This window comes from Manis javanica, chromosome 7 (genome assembly GCF_040802235.1).
Source record: "Manis javanica isolate MJ-LG chromosome 7, MJ_LKY, whole genome shotgun sequence".
Lineage (NCBI taxonomy): Eukaryota > Metazoa > Chordata > Mammalia > Pholidota > Manidae > Manis > Manis javanica.
In genome coordinates this window covers 25954914-25974372 of record NC_133162.1, presented here as the reverse complement: position 1 = coordinate 25974372, position 19459 = coordinate 25954914, and the positions used below count along the sequence as shown (strand labels likewise).

The following is a 19459-nucleotide window of genomic DNA, read 5'->3' as shown; positions in this document are numbered from 1 at the left end:
TAGGACCAATACTCTCATACATAGAAGTCTAACCTATATCTGCCCTTGCCAAACAATATTCTCTCATGAAAGAGCAAGAGTCCCAGGTTTGCCAAAGACACAGGTGATAGTGGGGGGTACCAGTCTAGAGATTTTGATCCAAAAGGAAAATAAAGGCCTGGTCCCCCTATGGCATAGTTCCCAGAACACCAGCTCCTGTTTCAAACCAGCTCACTGCCTTAGGGTATAGCTTCAGAAAAAGAAATATTTTTTTGTTACTCACCATAAGGGCTAATGTAAAAATGTTGTGTTTGGCCAAAAGTACGGTCTCATTTGACATAAGGAACTTCAGCAAATTTATCAAGGCTTAAAAGGAAAAAAAAAAAAGACATCAACAAGCTATTCAAAGCACAATCAATAAAGTTAAACAAAAACAGACTAGCTCTACAGAAATCCAAATAGGGCTAAAATGAATAAGTCACACCTACTGAGGACCCTTTAAAAGCAGGTAAGGTAGGTATAGTTGAAGAAAGCACTGACCTTCCCAAGAACCTGTCTACTTACCTGCCCGAAGGTTTTTAAAAATCTACTTCTTTTTGCCTCTTAGCAACTAACAATTAAGCTCAGAAATCTGACTATGAAAGAGACATGTTAGTGTTCCAAATTTACTCTCACATGGTTACTTTCTCATCAGATGTGTTCCTTACACAGGTCAATTCACAGGTACCCTCACCCTCACCCTAGGCTGCTAGGATCTCATGTCACCAAGTTTCAGTTATATATGTTTCCAAACATCACTGCTATGAGAGACATCTTTCAATTCTAACTGGTCGCCAGATGCACCAGCAATACTGGGCTTCAGCTCTGGATAGGAGAGAGCTCATGAAGAAAAAAAATGCTTAACTGTTCTAACTCTTCAAACAAAACTGCAACTTATTTTGTCCTCTGTCAACTATGACAACATTTACTGAAAAGGTCCCCTTTATGCCCAGCAATCCTTAATGTGGAGAGAGATTGCTAAAGCCTAAACAATCGCAGTAAAGAGTCCCTAGGTTAATAATGCAGCTTTAAAGACATTTTTGCAAATAAATATTAAGCAAAAATAAATTATTAGTTAGCTTGTACTCTTTCACCCTGGACTGTGAAATGAATCCTGCTTCTGTGCCCATCATGACTACTGCCCCTGTACCTACCTCCCCTACTTGATGGGAAACTCAAAAGAAGGGGGTCAGCAGCTGCAAGCCATCCAATGGTCCTTCTGTCTTCTCCCCTCAATCCTTTCCCACTTTCATAGACAAAAAAAAAGGCTTGACCTCTCCTTTTCTATGACCCTATAAGCTTCTTTGCCAGCAAAGAAGTCCATTCTCCCATGCTGTCTGAGTTTTGTGTGAAGTTTACTACTCTTAAAGAAGAGATGTGAGCCTTGATTTGAAACAGCAGGGAATGATGAGTGGGAGTAAGACTCTCCAGACACTTGCTGCCTACCACACAACACCCCTCACTCTCACTCTTCTCAAAGCACAGGAACAGTAAAGAAACAGCAGGCAAGGAAAAGTACAAGAGGCTGTCTACGTTCTGTTTCTAAAGCCTGGATCTTCCCTTCAAATAGCAAAAAAAAAAAAAGCCTTGCAAGAGATAAAGGAGGTAAGCATCCTCATTTATGAACTCTTCACCCTGGCTCCGAGTCAAGTTCTGTGAGGTTTCACAATGGAAAGGCAAATGATAGACAGCTGGCCCTTTTGATGCTGTCTGTTAACAAGTGATCTGTTGGACTGGACCCAAAAAAAGCTCCATGGGAGCCCATTCTGGATCACACAAGCTCCTTAGCTCCTATAGGAGCTCAGAGAATGGACAGAACTAGTTAAAATCCACATCAAAATGACTAACCCAGCCCACCACATCAAAATGACTAACCCAGCCCACCACATCAAAATGACTAACCCAGCCCAAATCTCTCTCCTTAATGAAGATCATCTTGCTGAGTAATTTAAGGGCTACCCACACCACCCCTTACCCCCAGAGCTTAGACAAGCCCTGTTAATGGATAAACACTTGACAGTCAGACTATCATGTGGCACTCTGCAAAACACAATGGCTGGGGAGAGATAAAACAGCTTTTGTATACACCCAATCAACTCAAGCTTCTGTCCCCAGCACACACAGCACAAAGATGTAGACTCAGCAGTAGTTAGGTGGTAATTAAGGGGCAGAAAACCTGGAGAAAAGGAAGTGGGAGCAATGATTTATTGCAACTCTGGTGGACTTCAACTAGTCTTGATCTCTGGGATTCAGAGTCAGGGATGACAAAGTAGTAAATATGAGGGGAGGAAGAGAGCAACTGTGGCACAGGCCAGGAGGCAACCTGTATCCCAACTGCCACAGACATCAGAGCCAAACAGTAGTAAGAAGGTGGGTCCACCACTGCAATACTGTGAGAATCGTGCCAGGAGTGGGACTGCATTCTGCCCATGATAATTCAGGTCACACCCCTCTCCCTTCCAAAAAAAGCAGGGTTTTCTCACCTAGAAAAAAGTAGTCATTCTCTATAGGGAATTTAATGGACAGCCAAAAATGAACAAAGCCTCTGACATCAGAGACCACAGCTCCTCCTCAAAAGAAAATGCCTCAAACATCCCATGAAATGGTGCTTTCTTCCTTCATCATCTCCCCGACTTTGCACTCACTCTATCAACTGTTTGGTGTTTTATATATCACTACACACATATACATGCACACATATTGTCTTCTATCCTCTGACCTGATGGGATAGAAGTTCTAAGTCTGTGAGACTTCAGCATAGCTGATAGGTCATTTAATCCAATTCCCTCATTTTTGGATTAGAAAACCCCACCACCACCACTACCCCACCTAGCTAGTGACTAAGCTGGGTCTAGAACCTGGTCTCCTATTTAGTCTTCTACCATTCCATTAAGATAAGATTAACAAAGGTGCCAGGTGGGGTTAAATGTTAATGCAAGGGGAGGAAACCTTACATACAAACAATACACTTAGATTTGCTGACTATGCTGTTACCAACACTTCTCTAGACTCTGGTTTATAACTTTCTCGATCTACTGGCTGCTCCAGGTTATTTTCATGTTATTTGGTCCCCATTTTCTCTTGGTCCTCAACTACTTTTTATTAGAATACAGGTGTTTAATACCTGATAATTACCTTTCTACTACTCACTCAACATTAAAAGACTCCCAGTAGCTTTGTTCAGCATAAACCACCTCCACAGACCCACGACATCTGTTCTCATCTTATATCTGTTCCTTACATCTCATCTCTCGCATACCCTTGTCTCCCCTTTTCTGTTTCCACTTCCCCTCTAGTATCTTTAAAAACAAAATATTTTAAAAAGCACATAACTGTCAACTAAAACTATTCTTATTTCCCTCATTCAGGGTTGCCTCCTTCAAAATTTTGTACTGAACATGGAATGTGATTGGATCTGGACTTACACCCAAGATCCCCTTTTTTATGCAAAATCAGAACCAAAACAACAAAAAAATAGGTACAAACAGTTAACAGGCAGGCTTATTCTATAAGCCATTATGGTACAGAGCTATGTACAGGATTGAACTACAAACCAAAGAAAAGAATAGCTTCATGTCAGGGGCAGGTCCAAGGACAATAGAGAACTGGCGGTCAGGACTTTGATGCTAACACACAGGCAGGACAGAGCTCATGCTGGTGGCTCTGGGTTCACACTCTCCATACACATGCACTTTTAGAAAACTGCCCTTGATCCACTTGTCCACTTGGTGCCATCTGGGCACATGACCAGCCAAACTGTTCCAAGGGCAGTCACAGAAATAGCAGTACATAGAGGGAAGGGTTCAGATAATTATAAAAGATATGGGGTCAATTGTATAAGCATAGTATTATTAATTAGTCATATGTCTATAAGAGTTTGGCATCAAGTACAATACAAATTTGTAGTCATTATGAACATAAGAGCAGGATATGCTTTTTTATTCCTTTTTAATTTAACTCTATGGTTTGTCATGTTTCCAATTTTTAAATAATAGATTTTAAAAGGAAGTAGGGGAGAAGAGGCTAACACGAGCTCTTGCTCACCAAAGACTTGACCTTCAGTCTGACGTATTTCCAAAAGAGAAAAGGCCTTTATTATAGAAACCCACTTCTGTGTAAACAGTTTTCCCATTAGGTGAGCAATGACTTCTCATGCCCACAACACAGAATGGCAAAGCTTATTTCAGAGAGTATCCTTCTGGATGAGGACAAACTTGGTGGTTGAGACCTTCCAGGCCTTAACAGACAATTTTCAACAGCCCCCAACCTAAACAGCTCCAGGAGTGGGCTGCCCCAAAATACAAGCTACAGACAGACATATCATATGGAGGAATGCATCATATCTGCCTGCTGAGAGACAACTACAAGTCAATAACTGTACCAGGAGCTCACACAAAGTATCTCAAACCTTCCTCTTTTCTACTGCCCTTTACCTGATACCTTAAAAAGAGACACTTAACTATAGGAATCATCTTCCCCAAACTCCCCCATTCATCTCTTTTCAAAGGCAGAGGCACAACGGTCATAAATGGCAAGAAAGGTAACATTTATTAGGTGCCTGCTTGATGCTAACTAAGCATTATGTAAAGCACTTAATGTACATTATTCCCAGTGAATCCTCTTACCTATCCAATGAAGTAAGTATTACTGGTCCCAATTTACAGATGACCAAACTGAAATTCAGAAAGGTTAAATAAGTTACCCAAAGCCACATAGCTAGTTGGAGCTAAACTGCATTAAGGGTAACATTCTAGGAAAAAGGCCCATGATTTCCCCCTGTTGAGGTCTAAGAATCTGTACTGGGTCCTCCTAAACTTCAATTTAAAATGCACTTATTGAAGGTAGAGAGCTAGTTCTCTAGAGCCAATACCTATATATGCTCTGCAAGACCATAATTTTAGTCCAGTAATCAGCCACTCATGTATCAAAGTGACCAATGTAAAAGACCTGTAAGTCCAAATCCATCTGCCTTGTAAGCATCTCAAGATTGCACTCTACAGACCTAGGACACTTTAACCTGCACACTCTCAAAATCAAGACATTGAAAGCAGACTAAAATAAGTATTTGGTTTTTGTCTTTTTTTTTAAAGTATAGTTGATATACAATATTATAATGGTTTCAAGTATACAATATAGTGATTGGACAGTTATATACATTATTAAATCCTCATCCTAACTAGTGTAGTGACTGTCAACACAAAAAGTTCTATAACAATAGTTATAGAACTACTGACTGTATTCTCTATGCTGTACTTTCATCATTGTGACTAATTTACATTACAATTGACATTTTGTGCCTCTTTTTCCCTTTCCATAATAACCACCAGTAACTTCCCAATGTCCATCAGTCTATTGCTGTTGTGTCAAACAAGTATTTGTACACCCATGTTCATAGCAGCACTATTCACAATAGCCAAAAGGTGGAAGCAATACAAATATCCATCAATAGATGAATGGATAAACAAAACATGGTATGTACGCACAATGGAATATTATTCGTCCTGAAAAAGGAAATTCTGACATGTAGAACATGGATGAACCATGAAAACATTATGCTAGGTGAAAAAAGTCAGTCACAAAAGGACATTTTTTTGAACTTATATATGGTACTTATGTATGATTCAACTTATATAAGGTACCCAAATTCAGAGAGACAGAAAGAATGATGTTGCCAGGGGTAGAGGGAAAGAGTAATAAGGAGGATGGAAGGAATGTTTAATAGGCACAAGAGTTTCAGTTTGGGAAGATGAAAAACTCTGCAGATGGAAGGTGGAGATGGCTGCACAACAATTTAATGCCACTGAACTGTACACTTAAAAATGATAAATTTTGGCCAAGATGGCAGCGTGAGTAGAGCAGCAGAAATCTCCTCCCAAAACCACACATATCTATGAAAATATAACACAGACAACTCTTCCTAAAATAGAGACCAGAGGACACAGGACAACATACAGACCACATCCACACCTGCGAGAACCCAGCACCTCGCGAAGGGGGCAGATACAAGCCCCGGCCTGGCGGGACCCCAGCGCCCCTCCCCCAAGCTCCTGGCGGGAGGAGAGGAGTCAGCAGGGAGGGAGAGGGAACCCAGGACTCCTGAACAACCAGCCCCAGCCATACGGACCAGAGCGCAGACACTGCATGCGCAGGGCCCTGGATACTAGGGAAACAGGGCAGCAGGACCGGGAAGCGGATGCCTGAGGCCAATGTCGGAGAACAAAGAAAAGGGGGCGGCCATTTTTTTTCTTCTTTTTTTGGCAATTGCTTTTTGGAAGTCTTAAAGGGACAGGGACCCCAATACTAGGGAAAGAGGGCAGCAAGACTGGTGAGCGGGTGCCTGAGACAAAGAAATTTCTGCACTTTTCTTTTTTATTAAATTATTTATTTATATATTTATTTTTATTATTTTACTTTTTTTTTTTGCTGTTGTTTTGGTTTGGGGACTGCTTTTTGGGAGTCTTAAAGGTGCAGGACATGACACTTAGTCCAGAGGCAGGGAATCTGGGGATCTCTGAGCACTCTAACCCCCTGGGCAGCAGGGAGCACAGAGGCCCCTTATGGAGATAAATAGCCTCCCAGCCGCTCCCCCTCCAAAGGGGCTGCACCATTTTGGAGCAGCAGCCGGAGCCAGGCCACGCCAACCGCCACAGGGGAGATAAACTCCATAGCAGCCGGGCAGGAAGAAGAAGCCCTGTCTGCCCACAGCTGCCCAGCACAAGCCACTAGAGGTCGCTATTCTCCCAGGGGAGGAAGGCCACAAACCAACAAGAAGGAAAGCTCTTCCAGCCGTCACTCGTACTAGCTCTGCAAACTCTCTCTATAACCATGAAAAGGCAAAACTACAGGCAGACAAAGATCACAGAGTCAACACCTGAGAAGGAGACAGACCTAACCAGTCTTCCTGAAAAAGAATTCAAAATAAAAATCATGAACGTGCTGACGGAGATGCAGAGAAAAATGCAAGAGCAATGGGATGAAGTCCGAAGGGAGATCACAGATGTCATGAAGGAGATCACAGAAGTGAAACAAATCCTGGAAGGATTTATAAACAGAATGGATAAGATGCAAGAGGCCATTGAAGGAATAGAAACCAGGTAACAGGAACGTATAGAAGCTGACATAGAGAGAGATAAAAGGATCTCCAGGAACGAAACAATACTAAGAGAACTATGTGAGCAATCCAAAAGAAACAATATCTGCATTATAGGGGTACCAGAAGAAGAAGAGAGAGGAAAAGGGACAGAAAGTGTCTTTGAAGAAATAATTGCTGAAAACTTGCCCAAACTGGGGGAGGAAATAATCGAACAGACCACGGAAATACACAGAACCCCCAACAGAAAGGATCCAAGGAGGACAACACCAAGACACATAATAATTAAAATGGCAAAGATGAAGGATAAGGAAAGAGTTTTAAAGGCAGCTAGAGAGAAAAAGGTCACCTATAAAGGAAAACCCATCAGGCTATCATCAGACTTCTCGACAGAAACCCTACACGCCAGAAGAGAATGGCATGATATATTTAATGCAATGAAACAGAAGGGCCTTGAACCAAGGATACTGTATCCAGCACGACTATCATTTACATATGATGGTGGGATTAAACAATTCTCAGACAAGCAAAAGCTGAGGGAATTTGCTTCCCACAAACCACCTCTACAGGGCATCTTACAGGGACTGCTCTAGATGGGAGCACTCCTAAAAAGAGCACAGAACAAAACACACAACATATAAGAATGGAACAGGAGGAATAAGAAGGGAGAGAAGAAAAGAATCTCCAGACAGTGTATATAACAGCCCAATAAGTGACTTAGTTAGGCAGTAAGATACTAAAGAGGCTAACCTTGAACCTTTGGTAACCACGAATTTAAAGCCTGCAATGGCAATAAGTACATAGCTCTCAATAGTCACCCCAAATGAAAATGGACTTAATGCACCAATCAAAAGACACAGAGTAATAGAATGGATAAAAAAGCAAGACCCATCTATATGCTGCTTACAAGAAACTCACCTCAAACCCAAAGACAGGCACAGAATAAAAGTCAAGGGATAGAAAAACATATTTCAGGCCAACAACAGCAAGAAGAAAGCAGTGGTTGCAGTACTAATATCAGACAAAATAGACTTCAAAACAAAGAAAGTAATAAGAGATAAAGAAGGACACTACATAATGATAAAGGGCTCAGTCCAACAAGAGGATATAACCATTTTAAATATATATGCACCCAACACAGGAGCACCAGCATATGTGAAACAAATACTAACAGAACTAAAGAGGGAAATAGACTGCAATGCATTCATTTTAAGAGACTTCAACACACCACTCACCCCAAAGGATAGATCCACCAGGCAGAAAATATGTAAGGACACAGAGGCACTGAACAGCACACTAGAACAGATGGACCTAATAGGCATCTATAGAACTCTATATCCAAAAGCAACAGGATATACATTCTTCTCAAGTGCACATGGAACATTCTCTAGAATACACCACATACTAGCCCACAAAAAGAGGCTCAGTAAATTCCAAAATATTGAAATTCTACCAACCAATTTTTTCAGACCAAAAAGGTATAAAACTAGAAATAAATTCTACAAAGAAAACAAAAAGGCTCACAAACACATGGAGGCTTAACAACATGCTTCTAAATAATCAATGGATCAATGAACAAATCAAAATAGAGATCAAGGAATATATAGAAACAAATGACAACAACAACACAAAGGGCCAACTTCTGCGGACGCAGCGAAAGCAGTCGTAAGAGGAAAGTATATAGCGATCCAGGCACACTTGAAGAAGGAAGAACAATCCCAAATGAATAGTCTAACATCACAATTATCGAAACTGGAAAAAGAAGAACAAATGAGGCCTAAAGTCAGCAGAAGGAGGGACATAATAAAGATCAGAGAAGAAATAAACAAAATTGAGAAGAATAACACAATAGCAAAAATCAATGAAACCAAGAGCTGGTTCTTTGAGAAAATAAACTAAATAGATAAGCCTCTAGCCAAACTTATTAAGAGAAAAAGAGAATCAACACAAATCAACAGAATCAGAAATGAGAATGGAAAAATCACGACAGACTCCACAGAAATACAAAGAATTATTAAAGACTACTATGAAAACCTATATGCCAACAAGCTGGAAAACATAGAAGAAATGGACAACTTCCTAGAAAAATACAACATCCCAAGAATGACCAAGGAAGAAACACAAAAGTTACACAAACCAATTACGAGCAAAGAAATTGAAACGGTAATCAAAAAACTACCCAAGAACAAAACCCCGGGGCCGGACGGATTTACCTCGGAATTTTATCAGACACACTGAGAAGACATAATATCCATTCTCCTTAAAGTTTTCCAAAAAATAGAAGAGGAGGGAATACTCCCAAACTCATTCTATGAAGCCAACATCACCCTAATACCAAAACCAGGCAAAGACCTCACCAAAAAAGAAAATTACAGACCAATATCCCTGATGAATGTAGATGCAAAAATACTCAATATAATATTAGCTAATAGAATTCAACAGCATATCAAAAGGATCATACACCATGAGCAAGTGGGATTCATCCCAGGGATGCAAGGATGGTACAACATTCGAAAATCCATAAACATCATCCACCACATCAACAAAAAGAAAGACAAAAACCACATGATCATCTCCATAGATGCTGAAGAAGCATTTGACAAAATTCAACATCCATTCATGATAAAAACTCTCAGCAAAATGGGAGTAGAGGGCAAGTACCTCAACATAATAAAGGCCATATATGATAAACCCACAGCCAACATTATACTGAACAGCGAGAAGCTGAAAGCTTTTCCTCTGAGATCGGGAACAAGACAGGGATGCCCACTCTCCCCACTGCTATTTAACATAGTACTAGAGGTCCAAGCCATGGCAATCAGACAAAACAAAGAAATACAAGGAATCCAGATTGGTAATGAAGAAGTTAAACTGTCACTATTTGCAGATGATATGATATTGTACATAAAAAACCCTAAAGACTCCACTCCAAAACTACTAGAACTGATATTGGAATACAGCAAAGTTGCAGGATACAAAATTAACCACAGAAATCTGTAGCCTTCCTATACACTAACAATGAACCAATAGAAAGAGAAATCAGGAAAACAATTCCATTCACAATTGCATCAAAAAGAATAAAATATCTAGGAATAAACCTAACCAAAGAAGTGAAAGACCTATACCCTGAAAACTACAAGTCACTCTTAAGAGAAATTAAAGGGGAAACTAACAAATGGAAACTCATCCCATGCTCATGGCTAGAAAGAATTAATATCATCAAAATGGCCATCCTGCCCAAAGCAATATACAGATTTGATGCAATCCCTATCAAATCACCAGCAACATTCTTCAATGAACTGGAACAAATAATTCAAAAATTCATGTGGAAACACCAAAGACCCCAAATAGCCAAAGCAATCCTGAGAAAGAAGAATAAAGTAGGGGGGATCTCACTCCCCAACTTTAAGCTCTACTACAAAGCCACAGTGATCAAGACAGTTTGGTACTGGCACAAGAACAGAGCCACAGACTAGTGGAACAGAATAGAAACTCCAAACATTAACCCAAACATATATGGCCAATTAATATACGATAAAGGAGCCATGGACATACAATGGGGAAATGACAGTCTCTTCAACAGATGGTGCTGGCAAAACTGGACAGCTACATGTAGGAGAATGAAACTGGACCATTGTCTAACCCCATACACAAAAGTAAATTCAAAATGGATCAAAGACCTGAATGTAAGTCATGAAACCATAAAACTCTTAGAAAAAAACATAGGCAAAAACCTTTTAGACATAAACATGAGTGACCTCTTCTTGAACATATCTCCCCGGGCAAGGAAAACAACAGCAAAAATGAACAAGTGGGACTATATTAAGCTGAAAAGCCTCTGTACAGCAAAAGACATCATCAATAGAACAAAAAGGAACCCTACAGTATGGGAGAATATATTTGAAAATGACAGATCCGATAAAGGCTTGACGTCCAGAATAGATAAAGAGCTCACACGCCTCAACAAACAAAAAACAAATAACCCAATTAATAAATGGGCAGAGGAACTGAACAGACAGTTCTCTAAAAAAGAAATACAGATGGCCAACAGACACATGAAAAGATGCTCCACATCGCTTGTCATCAGAGAAATGCAAATTAAAACTACAATGAGGTATCACCTCACACCAGTAAGGACGGCTGCCATCCAAAAGACAAACAACAACAAATGTTGGCGAAGCTGTGGAGAAAGGGAACCCTCCTACACTGCTGGTGGGAGTGTAAATTAGTTCAACCATTGTGGAAAGCAGTATGGAGGTTCATCAAAATGCTCAAAACAGACCTACCATTTGACCCAGGAATTCCACTCCTAGGAATTTACCCTAAGAATGCAGCAATCAAGTTTGAGAAAAACCGATGCACCCCTATGTTTATCGCAGCACTATTTACAATAGCCAAGAATTGGAAGCAACCTAAATGTCCATTGGTAGATGAATGGATAAAGAAGATGTGGTACATATATACACAATGGAATACTACTCAGCCATAAGAAGAGGGAAAATCCTACCATTTGCAGCAACATGGATGGAGCTGGAGGGTATTACGCTCAGTGAAATAAGCCAAGTGGAGAAAGAGAAATACCAAATGATTTCACTCATCTGAGGAGTATAAGAACAAAGGAAAAACTGAAGAAACAAAACAGCAGCGGAATTACAGAACCCAAAAATGGACTAACAGGTACCAAAGGGAAAGGGACTGAGGAGGATGGGTGGGCAGGGAAGGATAAGTGTGGGGGGGGGGAGAAGAAAGGGGGTATTAAGATTAGCATGCATGGGGGGGAGGGAGAAAGGCGAGGGCTGTACAACACAGAGAGGACAAGTAGTGATTCTACAACATTTTGCTATGCTGATAGACAGTGACTGTAATGTGGTTTATAGGGGAGACCTGGTACAGGGGAGAGCCTAGTAAACATTCTTCATGTAAGTGTAGAATAAAGATTAAAAAAAAAAAAGAAAGAAAGAAAGAAAAGGGGGATTACTCCTTGATAGGATAAAACTAATGGTAAATCAAAGATTAACACATGCTTTAAATATCCTTAATTTTGATCACTTAAAGGGTGTCAGATGATCGGCTATGGAGGTACATTTTTCTGATAATATTCCTTTCTCTTAATAAAAAAAAGAAAAGCAGTTCCTGTGTGGTGACCTCCAATGAGTTCTACACAATGGTATAAAGGGCATATCAAGGTGTGGGCAAAGGGTCTGTTTGTTTTTATACAGAAGATCAAAGCCTAATTTGGCTACCCAGAAAATGAACTAACATATGATATGTAGAAGAACTTCCAACATCAGCACTCTCTGGAAGACTCATACCAGAAGATGATCATCAAAAAACCTCCACAAAGTTCCAGGCAATGCTGCAGTTGTAGCTGCATCCATCCCACCATTTCCTGGACTTGCCATTGGAATGAAGAAGGAGATATCTAAGCTGGCCTGTGCATACAGTAAAACAACAAATTTGACAGGATCTATACTGTTGGAACTCAACCAAGAATTAGGAGAAGTGCAAGTTGTAGTGCTCCAAAATCTTACAACTACAGACTATCTACTGTTAAAAGAACATATGGGATGTGAACAGTGCTCAGGAATGGGTTGTTTTAATTTGTCTGATTTCTCTCAGACTGTTCAAGTAGAGTTGGACAATATCCATCATATCATAGACAAGTTTTCACAAATGCCTAGGGTGCCTAACTGGTTTTCTTGGCTTCACTGGAGATGGCTGGTAATTATAGATCTGCTTTGGTTATGTAACTGTATTCCTATTATGTTAATATGTGTGCGCAATTTAGTTAGTAGTTTAAAACCTATACATGCTTAAATTACTCTACAAGAAGATATGTCAAAGAAATAATCAATCCTCCCATGTTTTCTTCCATCTGCTACCTCTATAGCTTTTCTTCTTCCTTCCTAATTACAACCCTTAAATAGAATTCGTGCCTCATATCAAATTTACCAAGTATCATAATTCCTCCAAGTGGTAAAGATACTGTGGGGGCCCGGCCTACGGCCGAGGCTGAGCCCCACTCTAGCTGGACAACGCCCTAAAGATGGCGCCTGCTTCCTGCTCACCACCCTTTCCCCTCTTCCCTGTTGGGGATTGGTCCAGCAGACTTCCGTACCCGTGCACAGCTCGTGCTGCCCGCTTACAGTGGCGCGTGACACCTATCCGCTTAAAGGTCACGCATGATACTGCCCCGGATTGGTTGGGTGACTGAATATAAGGGAGCCCGCCTGGAGGGAGAGGAGCTTCCCGACAACTGCTGTAACCGCCGCCAGAGATTAGACAATAAAGCCTAGAGAAGAATCAAGACCTTGGGCGTGTTGCTTCGGTCCCTGAAGAGTCGCGACAGATACCTCAAGACAAATGCTGGGCATAGAAGCCACAGGGCATAAATCTGCAAAGAAGTAAAAAGCTAACCTTTTCAAACAATATGGCTTCTCTCTCACTTACCAACTTTACATCTCCCTGTATGGCTCCGGAAGATGACTGGTTAGCCAGAGACAGGTAAGATTCCTCAAGGGAGGAACAACCTAAGACAGGCACAGTCGCAGTGGGGCCATCAGGTGAGAAATTGGGGATCAACAGAGGTGACGCTTAGAACCTCACCCCCCCCTGTTTTGAGAGAAATCTTCTGCATCCGTGGATGTTTTAATGCCCTTGTCTAGCTTGGATTAACACATAGCCTACAGGCACACACCTGATCATCTACAATTGCTCTCTTACAACACTAAACTATGTTTTCTACCTTTATCTTGCATCTACCTACCACTTCAGCATTTTATTAAAAATAAAAATAATAATAATAAGGGGAGAAATGTGGGATCCACATATAAATCAAGTATAAAAATCAAATGAATATTCATATTTGACCTGATTGTTTATAGTTCATAATGCATGATCAAAACCAAAAGTTTCTGTGATGACTGCCCTTGCACTGTTCACCATGTAAGAACTTATGCACTATGTAAGAACTTGTTCGTTATGCTTCAGAAGATTGGAGACTGACGAGAATTAGGCTTGGGGTTGATTAATGATTGTGCATTAAGCACTGACTCCCCTATACAGAATTTTATTGTTGTTAACAACCATTTCATCAATAAATATGAGAGATGCCCTCTCAAAAAAAAAAGTGGTATTATATCATGGAAACATAATTTTTGAACAACCCTCCTAATGTGGGGTAGTTGACTTCTTTTTTCAAATTTTTGCTATAATCATAGTTTATGCAACAGAGTGCTTCCAACACGACAGGCATTTTCTAAGTGTCCCACATTTGTTAACTCATTTGATCCTCACAACAACTCATGATTTAGGAGGGAGGCCCAAGATCACCAGGCAATTTTGAGTGAGAAAGGTCCCTCACAGGTCCAAGGTCATCCAATTCCTCTCTGAACTGACACACACTTCTCTCTGTTGCCACAAAACTGGCTGTGCAAATGTGGAGATTTTTCCTGGCAAATATTTCCTTGGAATAAATTCACAGGGTCTGAAATTGTTGGATCAAGAAATATGAATACTTTGTGGGTCTTACTAAATATTGCCACAGTGCCATTCAAAAGAATTCTTTCCACTTCAAACACCAGCAGAAATGAATAATCATGCCAGTAAGACCATATACTAGACAACTTCAACTTCTTTTATCATAAATTTTCATTTTGCTTCTTTAATAGCTACAAAATGATTTCTACAGATCTTTTACACTAGCAATTCTTTTAACACTTAAAGTGATGGGCATTTTCCAATCACGTTTTTTGCTAATTGTACATGCACTCTTACTTCTCCATGTTTTTTACACATTAAACTATTGTGTTCTAGAGAGGGCTTATGTATTTGAAAAATAAGCTCTTTCTACCCTTCTATCTTTCTCCATAACCTGTCAGATTTGATAGAAACATTTTCTACACAAGTAGTCCTTTTTCTCTCAATTTTATTATGTTCCATTGTACAGAGGGTCTTTTTTTTCTATGTATGTATTAGATTTTGTTGCTCTATTGATTCCCAGATGAAGCAGCATGGCAACTTAACAGCATAGTGGCACTTGACACTCACAATTCTTATTAGAAAAGTAGGAATAATTTTGTACATGCCATATGGTAGTTAACAGGAAAAAAATGAAGTTCCTGAAACCACTAATATAGATCCATGTTATTTTTCTATTACTATGAATAGTTTTTGCTTTTTGTGGTTTTTTTTGGGTGGGTGGTAGACTTTCACATCTTATTGATGGTGGTTGGATTAAAAAAAAGATGTTGAGTCTTGTCTATCTCTTATTATGCCACTCTTTTATATTATGAAGTCTAATAACAGTTAAATGGATTGCTCTTTACTTTTTAGGTGTTCATGTCACCAGTAAATCACCAATTTAGCTTGTGTTAAAAAAAATGATAAATTTTATTTATGCTTCAACAACTAAAAAAACAAACAAGAGGTCAATGTTTTTGTTTCTACCAACACTAGCATGAGCCCCACAAACACTCCATCCCAACTTTCTGCAACCTCAGCATAAGTGACTAACTAAAATTTACATCATGGTACACAGTATTGAGTAGAGGGCCAATCATACAAGGTGTTTCCTCTTCAATGGGAATAGGAAAGAAGCCAAATATACTCAATCAAAGAAAACCATGGACTCTTGGGCAGGAATGCAAATTCACAGTAAACCCTGGGTAGCCTTCAAGGCAACATTATGGAAGTCTTCAGATTACAGGCACACCTCAGAGACAATGGAGGTTCAGTCCAAACCACCACAATAAAGTGATATTGCAACAAAGCAAATCAAATAAATTTTTTAGTTTCCCAGTATATATGAAAGTTGTGTTTTCTTCCTATGTGACAGATAGTAAACACACTAGAGGGGGTGAGGATTTAATAATATGGGTTAACTGTTGAACCACTGTGTTGTATACTTGAAACAATCATAAGGCTGTATATCAATACTTCAATAAAAAAAGTTGTGTTTACACTATACTATACAGTCTAAGTGTGCAATCGTATTGTGTCTAAAAAAATGTACTGTCAACCAGCAAAGTGACCCAGGAAGGACTTAGAAGTAATATCTAAAAAATACTTTTTTGCTAAAATAAATTAACTACCATCTGAGCTTTCAATGAGTCATAATCATGGATCACAGATCACCTCTAATATAATAATAATGACAAACTTATAGACTTGCTTGACAAAGCATTGCCACAAACCTTCAACCTGTAAAAAACAGTTAACTGTGAAGAACAATAAATAAAGAAAAATACAATAAAACAAGGTTTGCCTGTAATAAAGTTCACAATCAAAGCTGCCAATGCACTTAAGTGCCAACGATATTCTAGGAAATACTGCAGATCCCAGGTTTGACTCCTTATCTTTGCTATCTCTACTAAAAAGGTTCAGAAACATAGCTCCAAATACTCCTAACCTGCACTGAGTGAAAAACAAGTTATATCAGTGAAATGTCTGAAGTATTATATTACACATTCAGCATGTTTAAGTTGTAGGAAAGTGGATGTTCCACACACACCTTTTTCTTCATTGGAAAGTCTTTTCCACCAGGCACTTTGAAAACAGTTTCTGGGCTCTTTCAGGAACTACAAATTGCTGCAACTGCTGCCTCTTTTGACTCTGTACTAGAGGCAACTGTCAGTCTGATACTTATCTTTAGCCCAAGCTCCTTTCCTTGGGGAGCCTTGTGCATCAAATATGGCAGCAGTGTACCGAAGTTCTGACTTTTCTATATGCAGACACAGGTGGAATAAAGGATAGTGAGCAGGTTCTAGGAAGATGAGCCAGAATGGGTACCTTCACAGTACCCTGAGTCCCATATGAATTTCCAGGGGCAGAAGCAGCCAAGCTACTTTTCAAATGGGAAGGGTTCAATCCACCCACATCAGAATCTTGTCACCTTACACAAGCCCTCACCCCACAAGGAACCTTGTTTGCAGAGCTGTTCCTAGCAGTAATGTACTCCATATAATGAGGACTTTCCCAGATTTTTTCCTAACTTGCTTTGAATTCAAGGAAAGGGAAAGAAGGTAGCAGTAAATTGTGTTGCCATGTAGGATAGGAAAATGAATAATTGATATGGGAACTCTTTCAGACTAAAACTGTCCCCCACATTGAGGTAAACCAGGTGCAGAGAGGAACAAACCAACCACAGGAAGACACAATTAAGTGGTAGCTCAGTCACCTACCTCAGAGAAGCAGAGGGGAGGTTTAATTACAAGACCAAGTGAATGACATTTAAATAAGATTAAAAACAGGAAGGAGACAGAGAGCCTCCAGCAGAGCACAAATAAATGTCTCCAAAGAATCAGGTCAGAGAGAGCTGTCTGTTTGAACAGCTTTTATATTACAGGAAGAGAAACAGAAAGCAAAGACAAGACTCTGCCAGGCCCTATTTTATGGCCTGGCATGAAGTTAGGATGAAATGCCACAAATCCCAAATCAAAACCTGCTTATTAAGGGAAATAATTTCACAGTGACTGACAGAAGAGAAATATTAGCACCTCACTTGCTTAGGAGGTAGACGAACTCAAAGGAAAGGCCAGAAATAGCACTAGTGTAACAAGTGCCTCCAAAACCCAAGAGGCACTATAAACTCTAGCCAATTCTAGTATCTCCAGACAAAATCACCAATAACCCAGGGACATTGCCAGTTATCGTCAGGCTACTGTCAACCAGCAAAGTGACCCAGGAAGGACTTAGAAGTAATATCTATCAGTAGAATAATTTTAAAATACACTAGGTGGATTCTCAGAATCAGGCATCTGTCTGGCTGCAAATTCAAGCAGGTCACTAAAACAGGCCAATGAATCAAACAAGAAAATCAAATAGCTTTGACTGCATTCTATGAGCCTCTCCAGGTTGAACAGAGCACAAAAGTCAGTACATCCATTAAGGGATTCTGGGAAGACGGCAGAGGAAGAAATACCAAGAATCTCTCTCCTCACCCTGACAATAATTGTACTGGCAGCATCTGTGTGATGTAAGTATTTTGGAACTCTGGACTCTGATGAAGGTTTGCAACTTCCAGGGAAGACTTGGAAGATAAATTTTGGTTAATCTCAGTCTATTTTAGCTCTTAGCACAGTGACAGCTACCCATCCCCAGACATGTGGCAAGAAACCGTACACTTGTTCCTGGAGCAGCTTGCTCACAGCTTGTGACAGCTAGAGTGGGCAAAAAGGACTCTGTCCTCCAAATACTGGGGAACTGTGCTCTGATTACTGATTGTTGCTTTTTATCACAGAGGTGCAGACAAAGAAGCAGGCACCCATTGCTGAAGAACCCCCTCCAACTGTTGCAAACCCTTTCCTCTACAGATAAGTGACTTCTAGGAGATTTAAAGGGCCAGTGCCCCTTTTCCCCCCATCGTTATTTTTCAATTTCCCCATTTCCAGAGTCACACATTAAAAATTAGGACATTCTACCCTAATACCAAAACCAGACAAAGACCCCACCAAAAAAGAAAATTACAGACCAATATCCCTGATGAACATAGATGCAAAAATACTCAACAAAATATTAGCAAACCGAATTCAAAAGTACAAGAAGATCATATACCATGACCGAGTGGGATTCATCCCAGGGATGCAAGGATGGTACAACATTCGAAAATCCATCAACATCATCCACCACATCAAGAAAAAGGACAAAAAACACATGACCATCTCCATAGATGCTGAAAAAGCATTAAACAAAATTCAACTTCCATTCATGATAAAAACTCTCAACAAAATGGGTATAGAGGGCAAGTACCTCAACATAATAAAGACCATATATGATAAACACACAGCCAACATCATACTGAAAAGCGAGAAGCTAAAAGCTTTTCCTCTGAGATCAGGAACAAGACAAGGATGCCCACTCTCCCCACTGTCATTCAACATAGTACTGGAGGTCCTAGCCACGGCAATTAGACAAAACAAAGAAATATACAAGGAATCCAGATCAGTAAAGAAGAAGTCAAACTGTCACTATTTGCAGATGACATGATATTGTGCATAAAAAACCCTAAAGACTCCACTCCAAAGCTACTAGAACTGATATTGGAATTCAGCAAAGTTGCAGGATACAAAATTAACACACAGAAATCTGTGGCTTTCCTATACACTAACAATGAACTAATAGAAAGAGAAATCAGGAAAACAATTCCATTCACAACTGCATCAAAAAGAATAAAATACCTAGGAATAAACCTAACCAAAGAAGTGAAAGACCTATACCCTGAAAACTATAAGACACTCTTAAGAGAAATTAAAGATGACACTAACAAAAGGAAACTTACCCCACGCTCTTGGCTAGGAAGAATTAATATCATCAAAATGGCCATCCTGCCCAAAGCAATATACAGATTCGATG

At 39.9% G+C, this 19459-nt stretch overlaps 1 protein-coding gene across 5 annotated transcripts in view; it reads right to left on the bottom strand.

The window, feature by feature from the left end:
- The window catches only part of ARMH3 (armadillo like helical domain containing 3), a 233335-nt gene that overhangs the window by 119438 nt on the left and 94438 nt on the right, over positions 1-19459 (bottom strand). For all 5 annotated transcript variants that reach the window (XR_012133065.1, XM_073240515.1, XM_037001303.2 and 2 more), the window contains exon 21: positions 263-345. Coding sequence is in view for 4 of the 5 variants with exons in the window: in XM_073240515.1 (XP_073096616.1) it covers positions 263-345 (83 nt within the window). In the remaining variant the exon portion in view is untranslated. The remainder of the gene's footprint in view (positions 1-262; positions 346-19459) is intronic.